This window comes from Heloderma suspectum, chromosome 3 (assembly GCF_057233095.1).
Source record: "Heloderma suspectum isolate Gila_16-S chromosome 3, 16-S_ref, whole genome shotgun sequence".
Classification (NCBI taxonomy): domain Eukaryota; kingdom Metazoa; phylum Chordata; class Lepidosauria; order Squamata; family Helodermatidae; genus Heloderma; species Heloderma suspectum.
This window is the reverse complement of record NC_139460.1, coordinates 237031677-237049703: the sequence shown is the minus strand read 5'-3', so window position 1 is coordinate 237049703 and position 18027 is coordinate 237031677. Positions and strand designations below refer to the sequence as shown.

General features: G+C 41.1%; 1 protein-coding gene across 1 annotated transcript in view; it reads right to left on the bottom strand.

Annotated features, from left to right (window-relative positions):
• Positions 1–18027, bottom strand: part of ADAM12 (ADAM metallopeptidase domain 12) — a 359777-nt gene that overhangs the window by 110026 nt on the left and 231724 nt on the right. The window contains exons 6-10 of the mRNA XM_084841456.1: positions 17381–17564; positions 13914–13979; positions 7647–7718; positions 4773–4942; positions 4260–4344 (exon numbers count right to left, since the gene is read on the bottom strand). Coding sequence (XP_084697582.1) covers positions 4260–4344; positions 4773–4942; positions 7647–7718; positions 13914–13979; positions 17381–17564 — 577 coding nt within the window. The remainder of the gene's footprint in view (positions 1–4259; positions 4345–4772; positions 4943–7646; positions 7719–13913; positions 13980–17380; positions 17565–18027) is intronic.

Below are 18027 nucleotides of genomic sequence, written 5' to 3'. Positions count from 1 at the left end.
AACTGGGTGTTCCCAACCACCTTGAGAAAGGAGTCTGTGAGGCCTCTCCAGAAGAAAACCTTTTGGGACTTGGAAGATGGTTCAAATTATCAGCCAGCTTCAAATATTCTGCTTCTGTGAGACATGCTCAAACAGGTTGTTGCTATGTAATTCCAGAAATTCTTGGATTATCCAGATCCATTTCAATCTGGTTTTGGCACTGAAACAGCCTTGATTTCCTATGCCAGAGAAGGACAGGGGTAGTGTTCGTTCTCCTGGACCTCTCAGCAGCTTTCAATACCATCCATCATACTATCCTTCTGCATTAGTTGTCTGGATTCCATGCCCTATTCATGGTGCTGGTCTTGACCTATAAAGCCTTACACGGTTTGGGACCACAATACCTAATGGAGTGCCTTTTCCAGTATGAACCTACCCATATATTACAGTCAACATCTGAGGCCCTCCTCTGAGCCCCTCCTCTGAAGGAGGCTTGGAGATGGCAACAAGGAAGAGGACTTTCTCAGTGGTGGCCCTCCGATTGTGGAATGCTCTCCCTAGTGAGGTCTGTCTGGCGTCAATATTATCATCTTTTCAGCACCAGGTTAAGACTTTCCTCTCTTCCCAGGTATTTGACACCATATGATAGGACTTTTTAGTCTTTCTAAGGTCTTGGTAGTTTTATTGTCAATTGTTTTTCCCTTGTTTTTTAATCCAAATTCTTGAATGTTAAAGGTTTTATCTTACACTTTAAAATATTGTGAACTGCCCAGAGAGCTTTGGCTATTGGACGGTATAGAAATGTAATAAATTAAATTGGGGGCACCACTGCTATCTGTATGGATTCTAGGAGGTGGTGCTGGGGGACTTTGCCCCCCATGTTGTTTAACATTGACATGAAACCAATGGAACCCATGCAGGCCTTTTTTGTTTTGTTTTTAACTCCTCCCAACCCTGTGAGGTATGTGTGAAATTTCGGGACAAAAATGGGTGTAGGGAAGCTTAAGCTCATGCTCTGCTGAAGTGCCATGGTCCCTATCTGAACTGGATCTGTGAATGCTTGCAGGGGATAGGGAATACAATCATGCATAGTGGAGCTCCACTATGCATGTGTAGGAGAATGTTTAGTCTGGCTCTCAGCCTGGCTGGTAGGTATATCCTTGCTGACATCAGCCAAACAAAAGGCTAGAGAAAAGGAATCTCTTCACTCAACACCATACATTGGTATTCTTATCACAAGACTGTTGTATGTGCCTGCATTTGTAGCGTACCACTGCTGCAATATTGACATCACAGCATGTTTTACATCACTGCACTGGCACAACTGTTAGCATGCTTTGCCCCAAATACTATTGGCTGGTTTGTTCAGTATGTCTTAGAACTGGACTGTTTATGAAATTTACAGAACTAAACTGGTCTGAATCCAAGTACTCTGACTTAATTAGCTTGTGAACTGCGGCCAAAATGTTCCATCATTCCTCCTTCCTAACTTTATTAATCATCTCAGTCTAACACAGCATCTGTAAAAATATGTAAAACTATCCAGTGCACAGGAAGAATAAGGGTGATGCAACAAATAATGAGGTTTTACCTTAAAAACATCACCTGTATGATATTTAGGTACTTTATTTATAGAAAGCAATAAGGATCTTTATAGAAATAATTACAAGAGATTGATTAAGAAAAATAAATCTGCTCTTAATAAACTGTCTTCTCTTAAACACTCTCTTTTTGGAAGAGTTATATCCATTGAAATGAATGCTTAAGTGCATAACTCTGTGTTCTTTTATACTCTAATTATGGTTAAACTTGTCTTGGTTTTGACCTTAAAGCCCTAAATCAGGGTTGGGCAGAAAGTACATCTCCAGATATTTTGGGCTTCAGCTCTCATCATTCCTGACCACTGTCCATGCTGGCAGGTGCCTCTGGGAGTTGGGAGCATACAACTCCCTTGTTAAAACAGCTTCACTGGCTTCCAGTCTGTTTTCTGGGCACAATTCAAAGTGCTGGCTGTGACCTCTAAAGCCCTATATGCCTCTGGTCCAGGTTATCTGAAAGACCGTATCCTCCCTTATGAACCTGCCCATGTCCTGAGATCTTCTGGGGAGGCCCTTCTTTCAGTCCCACCACTGTCACTGGCACGTTTGGTAGGAACCCGGGAGAGGGCCTTCTCAGTGGCTGCCCCACAGCTGTGGAACACCCTTCCCAGTGGTAGGGATGGCTCCCTCCTTGTTGTGTTTTCAGAGGCAGGCTAAAGCATTCTTGTTGTAGCAGGCCTTTGGGACATAGTTGGTACCTGGGGGTAAGCTGCTAAAATGCTGTTTTAAAATGCTGTTTTAATATAATTTTAATTGTATTGTTAATTTATATTTTAACTTTTGTATATTTTCATATGTTTTAGTTGTATATGTTTTAATTTTAAGCTGCCTTGTGTCCCAGTACTGGGAAAAAGGTGGGGTATAATAATAATAATAATAATAATAATAGGAAGCCCAAAACATCTGGAGATCTACCTTCTGCCCACTTCTGCCATAATGGCTTCTGGCCAGAATGAAAATCTGTTTTCTTCCATATGAGCCTGCCTGACAGCTTTGTTCATTTTCTAAGGCCCTGCTTCAGATCCCCCCATCTTCTGAAATATAATGGATGGGTAACCAAGAAAGGGCCTTTTCATAGTGGCAACTAAAATTAGGAACAGTGTCCCAAATGCGAGGAAAGTCTGGCTGGCCACTTTGCTGCTTGCTTTTAGACAGGCAGCAAAGACCATTTTATTTCAGCAAGGCTTTGTTGCGTAATATCCTTGATTTTTGTTGTTTGATGCTACTACTACCTTCTAGGTTACTGGTTGTTGTTTTTTTTAAGATTATTAGTTTGTTTTAATGATATTTTGGGTTTTTTTTATTAGTGTATTGTTTTACTTCTGGTTGTAAGGTGGAAATAAAAAATAATACTCCATATACGGAAAACAACTTATTCTCTGATTTAGTGGCAATATATAATACTTTCCTGAATATTCAAGAGAGTTTCAAAGGAGTTTTCATCTCCTTCCTCAAAGGGCATAAATGAACCTGACACCAGAGAAACTGAGACTGCTGTAAAATTAGTCCCAAGCAATGTTAAGGGCCTGAATTGGACCTTACAAGACCAATGACTACATCTTACATTACTCTGAGAATATGTTAAAATCCTGTTGGGGCATGTGGTAAACTTTATATCCCTTTCATGATCTTTCAGTATCATTTATATACTTGTTGAGTTTAAAACTGTTTATACAATGTATTTTTAATTTTTGCTACAGAGCCGAGTTAAGGAGGTATGGGTGAGTGTTGGTGCTACATTTCACTCCAACTCTTGAATGCTTGGTCGAGAGTAGGGTAGCCACTTACACATCACCAAACAAGAGGACAAAAGAGGAGACCAATTTCCATAACATTTTCATCTCCAAATTTGTATGTATAGGTGCACATTTAGAAATAATAACTATAATTCAAACAGAAAAGCAAGACATCTCACTATAGTGGAGAAGACTGATCTAGGTCACCTGTGGGCCTATTGAGTCTGCTGTCCAGACGCTAACTGTTGGGCAACTTCAAGGCCCCTGCTGCTCTCCCTCCTTAGGGTTCTTTGATTTTTTAAACCAGACATGGACTAGACACCTTCAAAGTAGGACACCTCACCACTCTAGAACAGCAGCTGACTCTTTAGGCTAGTTTCTTTGAAATGCATGATTATACTGTATTTATTAGAAGGGGAAAGTTCTAATAGAAGCTAAAATGAGTTATATGTATTAGTTCTCTTTGGAAAGACAACAAAAATAAGAACGTTAATATATTTTAGCAAAAATACATAACTAATAGAAAAGCTTTGTCACAGTTACTACTGCATACTGTGCTTTGTCACCAGGGATTATAAAAGTCCATTAATGGTAATCTGAAAAATAAGCAATTAGGTAAGAGGGCGTATAGTTATATCCCTCTGGTTCATAGCAAATGTAGCATCTCTCAAATATTTTTGGGAGGGCTTTAGTACTAAGCACAGAAATACAACAATAAATAGCAAATCTATATATTTTTTATCTCATGAGGCTGTTTTGTTTCTGGTGCAGTACTCTAATACAGAGCAATGCACACACACACACACACACACACACACACTTAATGCTATGTGGTAGTTTTAAAAAAACAAACTGCATGTTATATTAATTTCTTCAAATAAGAGCTACAGATATCTGGAAAGTGGGGTGGGGTTGGGACTCAGACTTGTACTGATCCAGTACTTACCATAACAATACCTCCAGACTGCTCAGCAGTACACATGCTCATTATAGGTGCCATGCCAATGGTAGTACCTTGGAAATAGACTCCACTGATGGAAGAAAAGAAAGTAAGTTAAAAAGAGAGATTCACCCTTTGAGGGCAGGTCTAGCCCACACCCAGTGGGGACCCTGAGTGAACCTTTTCACTTTTACTCCATCTCAGTGAATGACTGAACAGGTAAAAATAGAGCACCACACATGGAGACAATGTTACAAGTGGGGCAAAATACACCCCAAAGCCTGGCTTCCACAAACAGGAATGTGGCCGGAGTGCAATGTTTCTTGGTGTGGTCACATTGCATCCCCCCTAGAATCCTAGCAATATATTGGCCTTCTATCCACAAACACCTTGCCTGTCATAACGAGGAGCATTTGACTAACAGCATTAAAAGTCTAGAACTTCTAGAATTCTGTATATAACATTTCTTGGATCAATAAACACTTTCTCAGTATCCATTTCTTGCATTGGCAGGCATACCTCACTAGTTGTGCATTGTCATGGGCTTTACGAGGTAGTAGTTTCAACTTTCGCCAGTCCAGAAACTCATGGAGGCTGGTGAAGGGGTCTTGGGTTATTGTGCACTTATCCATATCATTCCAGACCTCCACTCCAACCAAGGCTATTCGAATATGTAGCGGCCTATAGAACTGAGTGATGAGAAGCTAAATCAATATACTGGATTCTATTTGTCAAATTTCTTACATTAATAAATGAGAGCAAAATACAGATACAAATACAAAAAACAGCGAATCTGAGTCAGGCCTAAAATGGACAACACTCTCCCCAATTTTCTCTCTGCATGTAGTGGGGAAGTGAGATCATGACCTCTGATTGTGCCTGTCCTGCATCCAACACCCTGGATGGCCATGCAAGGATGTAATATTTGATTAAGATGTACATGTCTAAACTCTTATGTGCATGTCTAATTGCACAGCTGATGACTGGATTGCAATTGCCCTATTCAAACATTACATCTGGACAAGGATATCTGGAGGTCTTGAAAACATGAAAGGTGTGCCAGGTGTGCCAGTCTCACTTCCCTACCACTGCCCTTGCATACACAACGGCAAGATCATGGAGCATAACTAGGAGTGTACGAAACCCCACTTACTGGCATCCACGGGGGATCCACCGGGGGGAGGTGATCCGTTCCTCCTCCCCGGAATCCTCCCCGGCCAGCTCCGCTCCATGGTGAGTCCACGGAGCCGCTGGCCGGGGCTGCCAGAAGCCGGACTTCCATCTGCTGGCGGGCTGCAGCCACAAATGGTGTCCTGCAGAGGGGATGCCATTTGCGTCCCCGCTTTACCTGTGATAGGCTACGTAGGTATTTATGTAGCGTATCACAGCTAACGTGGGGATGCAAATGGCATCCGCTACGCAGGATGCCATTCGCAGCCGCAGACCGGACGGCAGACAGCAGCGGCCGGATCCGGACCTGCCAGAGGCAGGTAGGAGCCGATCCACCAAGACTTTGCGGGGTGGCGGGAGGATTGCTCCGTTCCGCCACGGACTCCGGGGCGCTGAATCAACTGGAATTCGGCCTCACTGGAGTCCATGGCGGAATTCTCTGCCATCCCTAATAACACCCAATCCAGGCCATGATTTGGTTCCCTATGGGCACAATCCTATTGGGATAGTCGGCTGCCTCTGAACTTGGAGGTGACCAACTATCCCATGCAGGGTGGCCGGAGCACAGGGGAGATCCTCTCCTCTGTGCTCGGGCCACCCTGTATTTGCGGCTAGACAGTTGATTTTAGCTGTTTAGCTAGGGACTTCGGAGTGGGAGGGGAGGCTGCATGGTGCATAGGAAGTGTCATAATGATGCTTCCATGGTCTCCTCCCCTCCCTGCCCTTGGGAATGCCCCCTTTTTGCTAGCTCTATGCTGCATTTACGAGCACAGAGACAGGGAAGAACGGTGCCACCTACAAGGCGGGGGGCGGGGGGGGATACAGTTTCTAGAACCGAGCCAAAAACCCTATGGCAGTCTAGACACTATCTAGTGACCATAGGATTGCTCTCTTAATAAAGTATTAGTCTGTTCTTGGCCACTGAAAATGATTACAAACATACCTAGCAGCCCCCTATAGTTTGGCCAAGGTTCGCAAGATTCTTAAACATTGTTTTGTTCCAAGAATGAAGTATGACTGGTTCCCAATTTGTTTCCTGCTCTAGAATATCTCAGGTAGTTTTCTACCTCTGTCTGTATGGGTTTTTTTTCTAAATCCCATAGCAACTTGGTAGGCAAGGCAATTATTGGTTAAATTGTGGCTGGATTAAACCTCCCCATGGGGGAGGGGTCCTAATAAAAATGGGACCCCCCCAACCGTAAAGCAAACAAACAAAGATGTAGCTGCTGGCTACATATTTAAAGTAACATATAGTTACTATAGTATAGTATAGTATACCTATACTATACTATACTATACTATACTATACATATAGTTATATACATAGTTATATAGTTATATACATATAGTTACATACATACTATACTATACATATAGTTATAGTATATACTATACTATACAATACATATAATTATACTATACATATAGTTACTATACTATACTGTACTATATTATACTATAGATACATATAAATTGGACCCCCACCCCCAAATGTAACGCAAGCAAACAAAGATGTAGCTGCTGGCTACGTCTTTAAAGTAACCAATAGTTACTATAGTATAGTATAGTATAGTATAGTATAGTATACCTATACTATACATATAGTTATATACATAGTTATATAGTTATATACATATAGTTATATACATGCTATACTATACATATAGTTATAGTATACATATAACTATACTATACATATAGTTGCTATGCTATGCTATGCTATGCTATGCTATGCTATGCTATGCTATAGATACATATAAATTGGACCCCACCCCCCAACTGTAACACAAGCAAACAAAGATGTAGCTGCTGGCTCCATCTTTAAAGTAACATAGTTACTATAGTAACTATAGTAAAGTAACTATAGTATAGTAAAATAACTATAGTTACTATACTATACATATAGTTATATACATACTATATTGTACATATAGTATACATATAACTATACTATACATATAGTTACTATACTATATATATAGTTACTATACTATATTATAGTATATACTCTCTCTCTCTCTCTCTCTCTCTATATATATATATATATATATATATATATATATTATATACTATACTTCATTTATTTATGATATTTATATACCACTTCACCACACAAAAATGTTCTCAGTGGGGCTGATGTCAGTAAGAGCAAGGCTGCACGGTTTAGAAAGTGGTTTACTTCACACCAATAGAAGCCATCATTGTTCCATTTAAATACTTTACCTTATCAACGTAGTTTGCAATTTCTATCAGCCTCAGCTTCACTTTCTCCACATCCTTTCCCTGTCTCTGAAACTAGAAGATATCTTGAAGTAACACTGAATTATCAACATTTGTATTCTTTTTATTATTCTGCAGGCATCACTCACCTTCTCCAAGAAGGCATTAACAATGACATCTGGGTACATACAAAATGTAGACAGCTCCCACTGTCTACAATAGAACCCTCATATGCCTTAAAACAAGAACAGATTGACCTGGTTCACACAACATGACAAGCCAAAGTTGAGTATGGGTTGAGTGTGGGTTGTGGTTGAACTGTGGGTTGTTGTTGAATCAGGGGTTGTTGTTGAATCAGGAGTTGTTGTGTTGTGTGAACCCAGCCATTCTGACAAACCATGATTTGTTAACCATGAACAACCAACAATTCACAACCTAACAACGAATGCTTATCAAATTGGCAGATGACACAAAATTGGGTGGGATTGCTAATACCCTGGAAGGCAGAAACAAAATTCAAAGTGATCTTGATAGGCTGGAGCACTGGACAGAAAACAACAGAATGAAATTTAATAGGGATAAATGCCAAGTTCTACACCTAGGAAAAGAAATCAAATGCACAGTTATAAGATGGGGGATACGTGGCTCAACAACATGACAAGTGAGAAGGATCTTGGAATTGTTGTCGATCACAAGCTGAATATGAGCCAACAATAGGATGTAGCTGCAAAAAAGGCAAATGCTATTTTGGGCTGCATTCATAGAAGCATAACTTCCAAATCCTGGGAAGTACTAGTTCACCTCTATTCAGCATTGGTTAGGCCTCATCTGGAGTACTGTGTCCAGTTCTGGGCACTGCATTTTAGGAAGGATGCAGACAAACTGGAGAGGGTTCAGAGGAGGGCAACGAAGATGATCAGAGGACTGGAAACAAAACCCTATGAGGAGAGACTGAAAGAACTGGACACATTTAACCTTGAGACGAGAAGACTGAGGGGAGATAGGATAGCGCTCTTCAAGTACTTGAAAGGTTGCACAGAGAGGAAGGCCAGGATCTTTTCTCAACCATCCTAGGGTGCAGGACACTGAATAATGGGCTCAAGTGACAGGAAACCAGATTCTGGCTGCACATCAGGAAAAACTTCCTGACTGTTAGAACAATTTGACAATGGAACCAATTACCTAGAGAGGTGGTGGGCTCTCCCACACTGGAGGCATTCAAGATGAGGCTGGACAGCCACTTGTCAGGGATGCTTTGACTTGGATTCCTGCATTGAGCAGGGAGTTGGACTCAATGGTCTTGTAGGCCCCTTCCAACCCTACTCTTCTATGATTCTATGAAATCATGGGTTCACTTCATCGCAGCCCACTGGCGAGAGTGGGTTGTTGCTTGTTGGTGAACCTATGGGTTGTGGGTGGTTTGTTAACTATGCCAGCAACGCATCCTCAAGGGGTTTAGACAACACAATAAGCCATTGTACCTGCCCGCTGTGGCTTGAACATTCAAAATGGCTGCAGGCATGCACCGCAACCCACCCTGGCATAAATAAGCCACAGTGGGCTCTGGTGATCATGCAAACTGGGTCACTGTGTAAAAGGATGTTTTTTTTTCAAGTAACCACACAAACACACACACACTTCTCAAAAATTCCCTACTCCCATACAGCTATGTCATTGGAATCCACTGCACTGTGCAAAGAAAAAGCCTTTCCCTTTTAGCTGTCTCTCAGCCATTGGAGGAAAGCTGCTATTAACCAGAGGTGTTCAAGATACAAAGTCTGTCATTCTGAAATTGGGAAAAATGCAAACTGGAAAATATTTCAAAATGAGGTTTTTCATTTTTGGTTGCACTTCAGCAAGTTAAACTACCTTTGACACCCTGCGTCATCTATTAGTTTTGAAGCTCTGTTGCAAATGCTCAGCACTTGATGTAGTCTTTGCTTAATTCAGTAACTCGCAAACTACATCTGAAGAACCTACACCACAAATTGTTGTTACTTAAGCCAGCTAGTCACAGTCCACACTCAGGTCAAAGTTAAATAATGCAGTGTTGGCCCAAGCACACAAAATTCATGTCCACTAAATTAATGTACAGCTGAAGGGTTGCAGAAGGTCTGTTCTAAGGAGTTCTGCTATATTTAGAAGACCCCATACACATTCCCCATATTTTCCTGTTGTGGACGTTGTGGTGTGTAAGAGGGGCAATTACACCAAACCTGTCATTCCGTCAGTTTTAGGGCAGTGATAAATTTGAAGGAAACATATGCCTAACAACTAACTCACATGTTCCAAACAACTTCCAGGCTCAGGGGTATGCTAACATTTGCCATGCCCCCTCCATGTCCCAATTTACCCATTATAGTATATTTAACAAAATATAGAATAATGTTCTGAGCTTCTTAAAACCTCCAGTTGGTATTGAATTGTCCAGTGAGAAAATATGGTACAAAGTAGAAGCACCATACCAGCTGTCATTTTCCAGGCATTTACATAGGGTGTGTGTGTGTGTGTGTGTGTCTCAGTGTTTTAATTTAAAGCCTTAGTCCTATGATGGCTTCCTCTAGGCAGCCCTGTAACTTTTAGTTTCACATGAATGCTGCCAACTCTTCGTAGAAGATCCCTCCATCCTTTGCTGAACCACAATTTCCAGGGGTCATCAGGGGTAGGTAGGGCCAAGGGCAATTGTATGAAGACATGCACTGGGATGTGGCTGTTTCTACCTGCCTTGCCACATCCCCAGCCCTTGCAGGCTTCATAAGGGAGCTGCTGCTATGTTTGGTGCATATGAAGGTGTTCACTCCAGGGAAAGGCTTCTTTCCATCTTGCCTCTCCTGCTGCTCTCATGCCAAGAGGCAGCCAGGAGGTGAAATGCCATGGGGATGAAGGTGCCCCTTCTTGGCTCAGGGCATGGGACCCTGGTGTGAGGAGGGTCTCTCTAATGCTTGAGGGTGGGCTGGTTGAAGTGCCTTCTGGTTTTTCCATTTCCATATTTTCCAGGGTGTTTGATGTGAAAGAGGCATCTTATTGTTAGGTCTCTTAACATGAACTGTTTAGTGAACTGTTTAATGCACATATGCAGTCAGGGCCAGAAATATTGGAACAAGGATAACTGTTTTGGCAGCTGGCCTCTGTACACCACCACATTGAAGTTGAAAGGAAACACACCCAGATGGGAGCGAAGTCAGGACTTTCAGCTGTAATTCAAGGGGCTTGACAAAAGTGGGGCACTAACCATTCGGGAAGTACAGCCAGTGGCATACACACACCCCTATAATTGGTGGCTCATAAGTAATGGAACAAACCAACATCATTTCATACTTAAGGATCGCCTTTAATACCTGGATGAAAATCCTTTGCAGTCAATGACTGCCTGAAGTCTGGAACACATAGACATGACCCAATACTGAGTTTCCTCCCTCGAGATGCTTTGCCAGGCCTTTACTGCAGCTGCCTTCAGCTGCTGCTTGTTTGTGGGTCTTTCTGCCTTCAGTCTGGTCTTCAGTAAGTGAAAAGCATGCTCTATTGGGTTGAGATCAGGTGACTGACTTGGCCATTGAAGAACATCCCACTTCTTTGCCTTCAGAAACTCTTGGGTAGCTTTTGCTGTATGTTTTGGGTCATTATCCATCTGCAATATGAAGTGGCGTCCTATCAGTTTGGCAGCATTCGGCTGAATCTGAGCAGAAATTATAGCCCTACACACTTCAGAATTCATCCTGCTGCTTTTATCAGCAGTCAGGTCATCAATAAACACCAGTGACCTGGCTCCATTGGCAGCCATACATGCCCATGCCATAACACTGCCTCCACCATGTTTGACAGATGATGTGGTATGCTTTGGATCATGAGCTGTTCCTTTCCTTCTCCATACTTTTCTCTTCCCATCCTTCTGGTACAAGTTAATCTTGGTTTCATCAGTCCAAAGAATCTTATTCCAGAACTGGGCAGGCTTTTTTAGGTGTTTGCTGGCAAAGGCTAATCTGGCCTTTTGGTTCTTGAGCGTTACCAGTGGTTTGCACCTTGTTATGAAGCCTCTGTATTTACATTCATAAAGCTGTCTCTTGACTGTAGATGTTGACAATGACATGCCTACCTCTGCAAGGGTGTTCTTGACCTAGCTAGATGTTGTGAAAGGGTTCCTCTTCACCATGAGCAGAACTCTGCAGTCATCCACTTTAGTTGTCTTCCGTGGCCTTCCAGGCCTTTTGCTGTTGCTGAGCTTGCCAGTTAATTCCTTCTTTTTCAGGATGTTCCAAACTGTTGCGTTGGCCACTCCCACTGTTTTTGCTATCTCTCTGATGGGTTTATGTTGTTTCCTCAGCCTAATGATGGCCTCCTTCACTCGCATGGACAGGTCTTTGGACCTCATGTTGGGAGTTCCAGTGAACAGCTACCAAATGCAAATGTAACACTCAGAATCACCTCCAGGCCTTTCATCTGCTGGATTGGTCATGGGGTACCCAGGAAACGGGCCACACCTGGCTATGCAGCTGCTTGTCAGCCATTCATTCCATTACTTATGAGCCACCAACGATGGGGGGTGTGTGTGTATGCCACTGGCTGCACTTCCTGAATGGTTAGTGCTCCACTTTTGTCAAACCCCTTGAATTACAGCTGGAAGTCCTGACTTCGCTCCCATCTGGGTGTGTTTCCTTTCAACTTCAATGTGGTGGTGTACAGAGGCCAAATGCCAGTTATCCTTGTTCCAATATTTCTGGCCCTGACTGTATACTATTATTGGTATTGGATATTGTTAACTAACCTCCTGGCATATCTTGTGCTCATTTAAGTTTTTGATATGTTTTAAATGAAATGTAATTGTGTTGATGTTGTACTATAATTATGGCGACTGTATTTGTTTTGTGAACCGCTTTAAGCACAATATATTGTGGCAAATGTTGTATACAAATAAATTGACTATGACTTAGTGAGTAGATAGGTCACTAATTTGAATTAGCAGGTTTTGCGTTAGGGACTTTGCTTTCTCCTTCCCCCTTTTCTCTTCCTTTGGTTTGAGGGATCTGAAAACCAAACATCTGCAGGCATGTTGTTACCCTTTTGCACGTCTTGCAATTTATGGAACTATGCGATTGCAGAATTCCTGCAAAAACAAGGGATATATGCTGTACTGTATTGTAAGGAGTCTGTAGAAAGGGGAATTCTTGGAGGATTCCTCAGTGGAGGAGATGGCACTAAACATATTGAATGTCCCTTCCAAAATAAGTGAATATGTGTGGATAAATCTGAGGAATGGCTCACCAGAACTAAGCCTCAGAGAATTTGAATGCACCCCTGGGACCCATTTTCAGTACTAGTTTGCAGGTTTGGGACATGTGAAATAGATAATAATAAACTATGAGGGTTTCTAAGCATATGCAGAATGTATTTCTGTAGTCTCTGAGTAACCTCAAACATTGCACTTCCAGAACAGGACTTACAGGATAGAAGCTACAGCAGCACTCTTGTGAGAAATGAGTCGTGTATGACAATCTTGATATCACCATGCTTTCTCCCCCAATTCTGACTGTAGATCTTTAAACCATATTTCTCCCCCACACACCCAAAAACAAATACCCCCAAATCAGAAGAATTTCTACCTCACAAACATTGGATTGGGTTGCAGCTTGATTTTTCTGCGTAGCTCATTTGTGTACTACCTAATGTGATATATATTCAGGAGTCCATAATTATGGTCTTCAGCTCCCAGAAGCTCCTGCCAGCATGGTAAATAGTCAGGAATGCTGGGGGTTGAAGTCCAAAACGTCTGGAGATCTACTTTCTGCCCAGCCCTGCTCTAGGCAACCAGCAGTGACCAGAAGTTTAATTCTGGTAACCAGCAGAGATGAACATATGAAGCTGTCTTATGTTAAATTGGACCATTAGTCCACCTAGCCTAGTACTATCTAATGTAATTGTCGCTAGGTCTCCAAATTCTCAGGCAAAGGTATTTCTCGAATTTGCCACCCAAGATCCTTTTAGATGGACATTCCAGGGACCTTCTGCATGCAAGGCATGCATTCTGTGACTGAGATAACTCTACTACAATCCATCATGCAAGTAGCAATACCCCCCCACCCGCCACACCCCACTTGCTTTTAATTGTAACACAGGGAGGCAGAGAGTGGAACATGGCATTTACCATTCATGTTTCTTGTCATCAGTGGAAATCTATTTCAAGGCTTATCACTTAGAAGTATGTGGTGCTATATAACTATCTTGTCAATATAATTCTTTACCAAAGCTACACTTTTAACATTAGATTTTGCTTACCTCTCGGTTATCAGCCACAATAATAAGCTCCACATATTTGGTGGATTTCAGGGCTTCCCTCTTGTGCTACCAAAACAATGATCAGAAGAACGCTGTTAGCATTTCAGGGAATTAAGGTTTCTAGATATCTGTCTCCTGCAACACTACTATATCAAAAAACCGTTTAAATATCATTAACAGTAATCTACCCTATCTATCTATCTATCTATCTATCTATCTATCTATCTATCATCTATCTTTGCACCCATCTTTCCAGGGAGCTCGTGGGATTTCAAGGTAGACTCCCATCCAGGCACTTACCAGACCCAAACCTGCTTAGCTTTAGCAAGGTTGCTATGTCATATGTCCTTAGGCCATGTCCTGGGCTCATCATATTTTTATACACACTTTTATACTTGACATACATGGAATGGTGGCTTTCAAGCAGAGAGGCAGGTATCTGCTGCTGTTTCAAAACTGGCTCGAACAAAAAACTTTAGTAACTAGGTAAACTAAATTATGGCTTGCCCTTTTGCCTCTCAAGTACAAATAAAGCCTGGTTTTTCAGTCAAATTTTGAATGACATTTTATTTTACATGTGAAAGCCAGATTATAAACAATGTTCTTTTATTTTACATGCAAATGTGATTCTGCTCTCCTAGCAAACATGCATCTTTATTTGCATTTCTGGGTTTGTAGATTTGGACTCTCTGTGGGTATCCACGCTGAACTACTATGTTTGTGTTCTGTACTACTGGAGTCTTTAGAAGAGAAGTTGGGATACCCAAGAGGGACCAAACACAGTTGGGAGTTGTTAGCAATAACTACATGTTTTTGAGAAGGATTCTGAATGCTCTGAATAGTTTGTTCTGCTTTGTGTGAAAACTGGCTGAAAGTGCAGTTGTAATAGGTAGTAAACATCCCTGCTTGGCCCATAGGTCCACTGCTTTGAAATGTTAATAGATACTCAGAATTCATTATTCATAATAGTCCAACAAAGACGGGAGGCATTTTGTGCTCCAAAGGGTGTAAACCACCTTGAAATAAAAGCATATGGAATGAACTCTAGGAGATATAGAACTGACTATTATGACTTTAGCTCATGAACTTATGGTGCCTGATTAACATTATTAATCTGTTCCACGACTTGCCTGGAGGGTGTGTTTCCTAGATAGACTATTTGTTTCTGAAATACACCTAATTATCACTTCTCTCTGCTTGCATAGCATGGCTAATCTCTATCATGGCACAATCAACTTCCTCATTCATCCAAGACTGTAATTTCTTTAAAAATGAAATAATTAAGCAACATAACATATTTACAAATTATGTGAATGCAAAGAAAAAAAAAACCCAACATTGTTAAGTTCTTTTTTCACATTATTTAGCTGTCTGTTCAAGAGTATTTTTTTTACTGAACTTCGTGTCAAAACAGATGGACAGAACCAGTGCAAGACACTGGCTGGGTTCATACAACATGATAAGCCAGAGTACAGGTTGAGTATGGGTTGAGTGTGGGTTGTTGTTGAACTATGGGTTGTTGTGCTGTGTGAACCCAGCTGTGCTAACAAATAACAGTTTGTTAGCCATGAGCAATCAACAATTCACAACCCAACAACAAACCATGGTTCTCTTTGTGGTTGTTCATGGTTAACAAAGCATGGGTTCTTAGCATGGCTGGATTCACACAACACAACCCACACTTCAGCAACCCACGGTTCAACAACAACCCACCCTCAACCCATACTCAAGCCGTACTCTGGCTTGTCATGTTGTGTGAACCAGGTCATTGGCTAACCTGAAGTGAAAGGAACTACTGAGTCCCTTTCTCAGTGCACAGAGAGTAACTGCCAGAGCAGCTCCTTCTTTGCTGCTGCTGCTGCTGCTACAGCAACGAAAAGGAAAGGAACCTTCAGGAACCACTGCTTCAATGTTCTCCAGGTGCCTTGAGGCAGTGCTCCCAAGGGAGCAGGCTTCCCTCATCTTTCTCAGTTGGTGAGGATTGAGAACGAAAAGGAAAGGAGCCTTCAGGAACTGCTCCTTCAAGGTGCTTCAGGCACTGCTTTGAGGCAGTGGCTCCCAATGGATCTGGAATCCATCTCCTCTCACTCTTTGCTGATGCATGGGGCTTCAGGGAGAGGGACAGGTCATGCCTTGGGCAGTGGCAGATTGCATGGGGAGGCCTGGCAGGCCATATCCAGTACATGGGTTGGAAGTTCCCCACCACTGCAATTTTGAAATTTGAATAACTCAGGAAAAAAAAAAACACTTCTCAATTAGATGAGAAATAGATGCCACCTTCTAGAAATCTTTTTAAGAGTTCATAAGAGTTCCTTTTATCAGATAAACTGTGAATACATTTTCTTGGTTGATATACTCATGTAGTTTCAATGAACAGGGACAGCTCAAACATCTACTGATATAGGCTTAGCATATAAAATGGCAGACTAGATTTTCAAAGTATGTAGTAAGGATATTCAGTATTTGGAAATGCACTTTTTAATGCTAATCCAATGCAAAACACATTTGCTCCAACACATAAATAACATCCCTTGATGCTGATTAGGCTGGTTTATCTAATTCTGAACTTAATAAAAATGATAAGTGGGCTACATAGCCAATGTGCCTTATACTCTTTAATCTTTCTCATGCAATAACTACTATGGACAGATTTCTGCTACCCCTGATGTCTAATACAACCCATTCTTGAATGCTAACTCAATGCATATATAAATCTGTGGTGGTAGTTGTTCCATCTGCCCAAACTCTTTTCCATTTTATTATTTGCAACTCTCATTCTGATTCAAGTGTATTTCCTCTTTACATAAAACTAATTACAAGTGAACTACCAATGTTGTGAACCTGATCTGTCTACATATGATACTTTCCTAGTAGAACTTACTGGACCATCTATATTGCTACATAATATTCCAATTGCAGAATTACTTAAATGATAATATTCTTCACTCCTTGGAAGAACTACTGGATGTTTTGTTTCCTAAATGTGGAGTTTGTTACTACATTTTCAACAGGCAAAGGTATCATATCACCAGCATGTGTTTCTTTGTCAGCCCACTATCAGAAAGAGTTCAGCAAATGAGGAAAAAAGGAATACAATAGCGATGACGTTCCCTTTTCATACAGCATTTAGCCATATAATTTTATGTCAAAACCCTTGCCTGACAAAAAAAATATTTCTCAGACGTTCTAATGAATTGGGAACAAATTGGCCTGGAACAGCTGACAAAGAAAGTTCACAAAATGATAGAGACATAGGATAATAACCCTGTGGATATGAAACAGGTTTACAACAATAGTGTAATGTAAAAAGTAGCCTACGTTTCCCAGTCTTCTCCTTTTATTTTTATCATGTATATTACTGAAATTTTCTTTGATCAGATTTCACCTCAGTTTTAGAGACTTAATGTCAGATTTGTCTAAACTGATTCTTTGAAAACATGAAGGAGAAAACTACACTTTCCACTTACCCTGTTGGTAAACATCAGAATTGGCTGTGCGGTATTCTCCAGTGCGACACCTGAGATGTTGAGATGATGACCACAAGAACCTGGAGCTAGTTTGAGATTCTTTGCTTCGTAGATTATATGTTCATTTGTAGCACCTTCCAGTGGCTCCAAAATATAGGCTTGATCTTCAAATAGAATAAGTCCCCTTTGGTATAAAAGATACAAATTATGGTGTTGAGATATATTTTATGCTTTGTGACAGAGTTTTAATTAATATGAAAGAGTAGTGTATGTTTAGATCAAAGCCTGATGGGGCATAAGCTGTAAATTCTGTATGGTTGTAAGTTCCTATCGTCAGCATACAGTTCCTGACACTGACGATATTATTTTTCTATATTTAAACCTTGCGGTCCAGTGTCAAACTATATTTGACATGCCTTATCATTTCTCAAGCATTTGCAATATTCTAGCTTGAGACGACACCTAAAATAAATCAACAAATGGAAATAATATTAGGTTTAGATTCCTTAATGTTTAATTCATCATTCCTAAGAGTATTATTACTGAATAAATAATCCTATCTATCTATCTATCTATCTATCTATCCATCCACACACAGAGATGTACGTACACATGACAATTAGGCCCAATTTACTAGAGCAACTTAA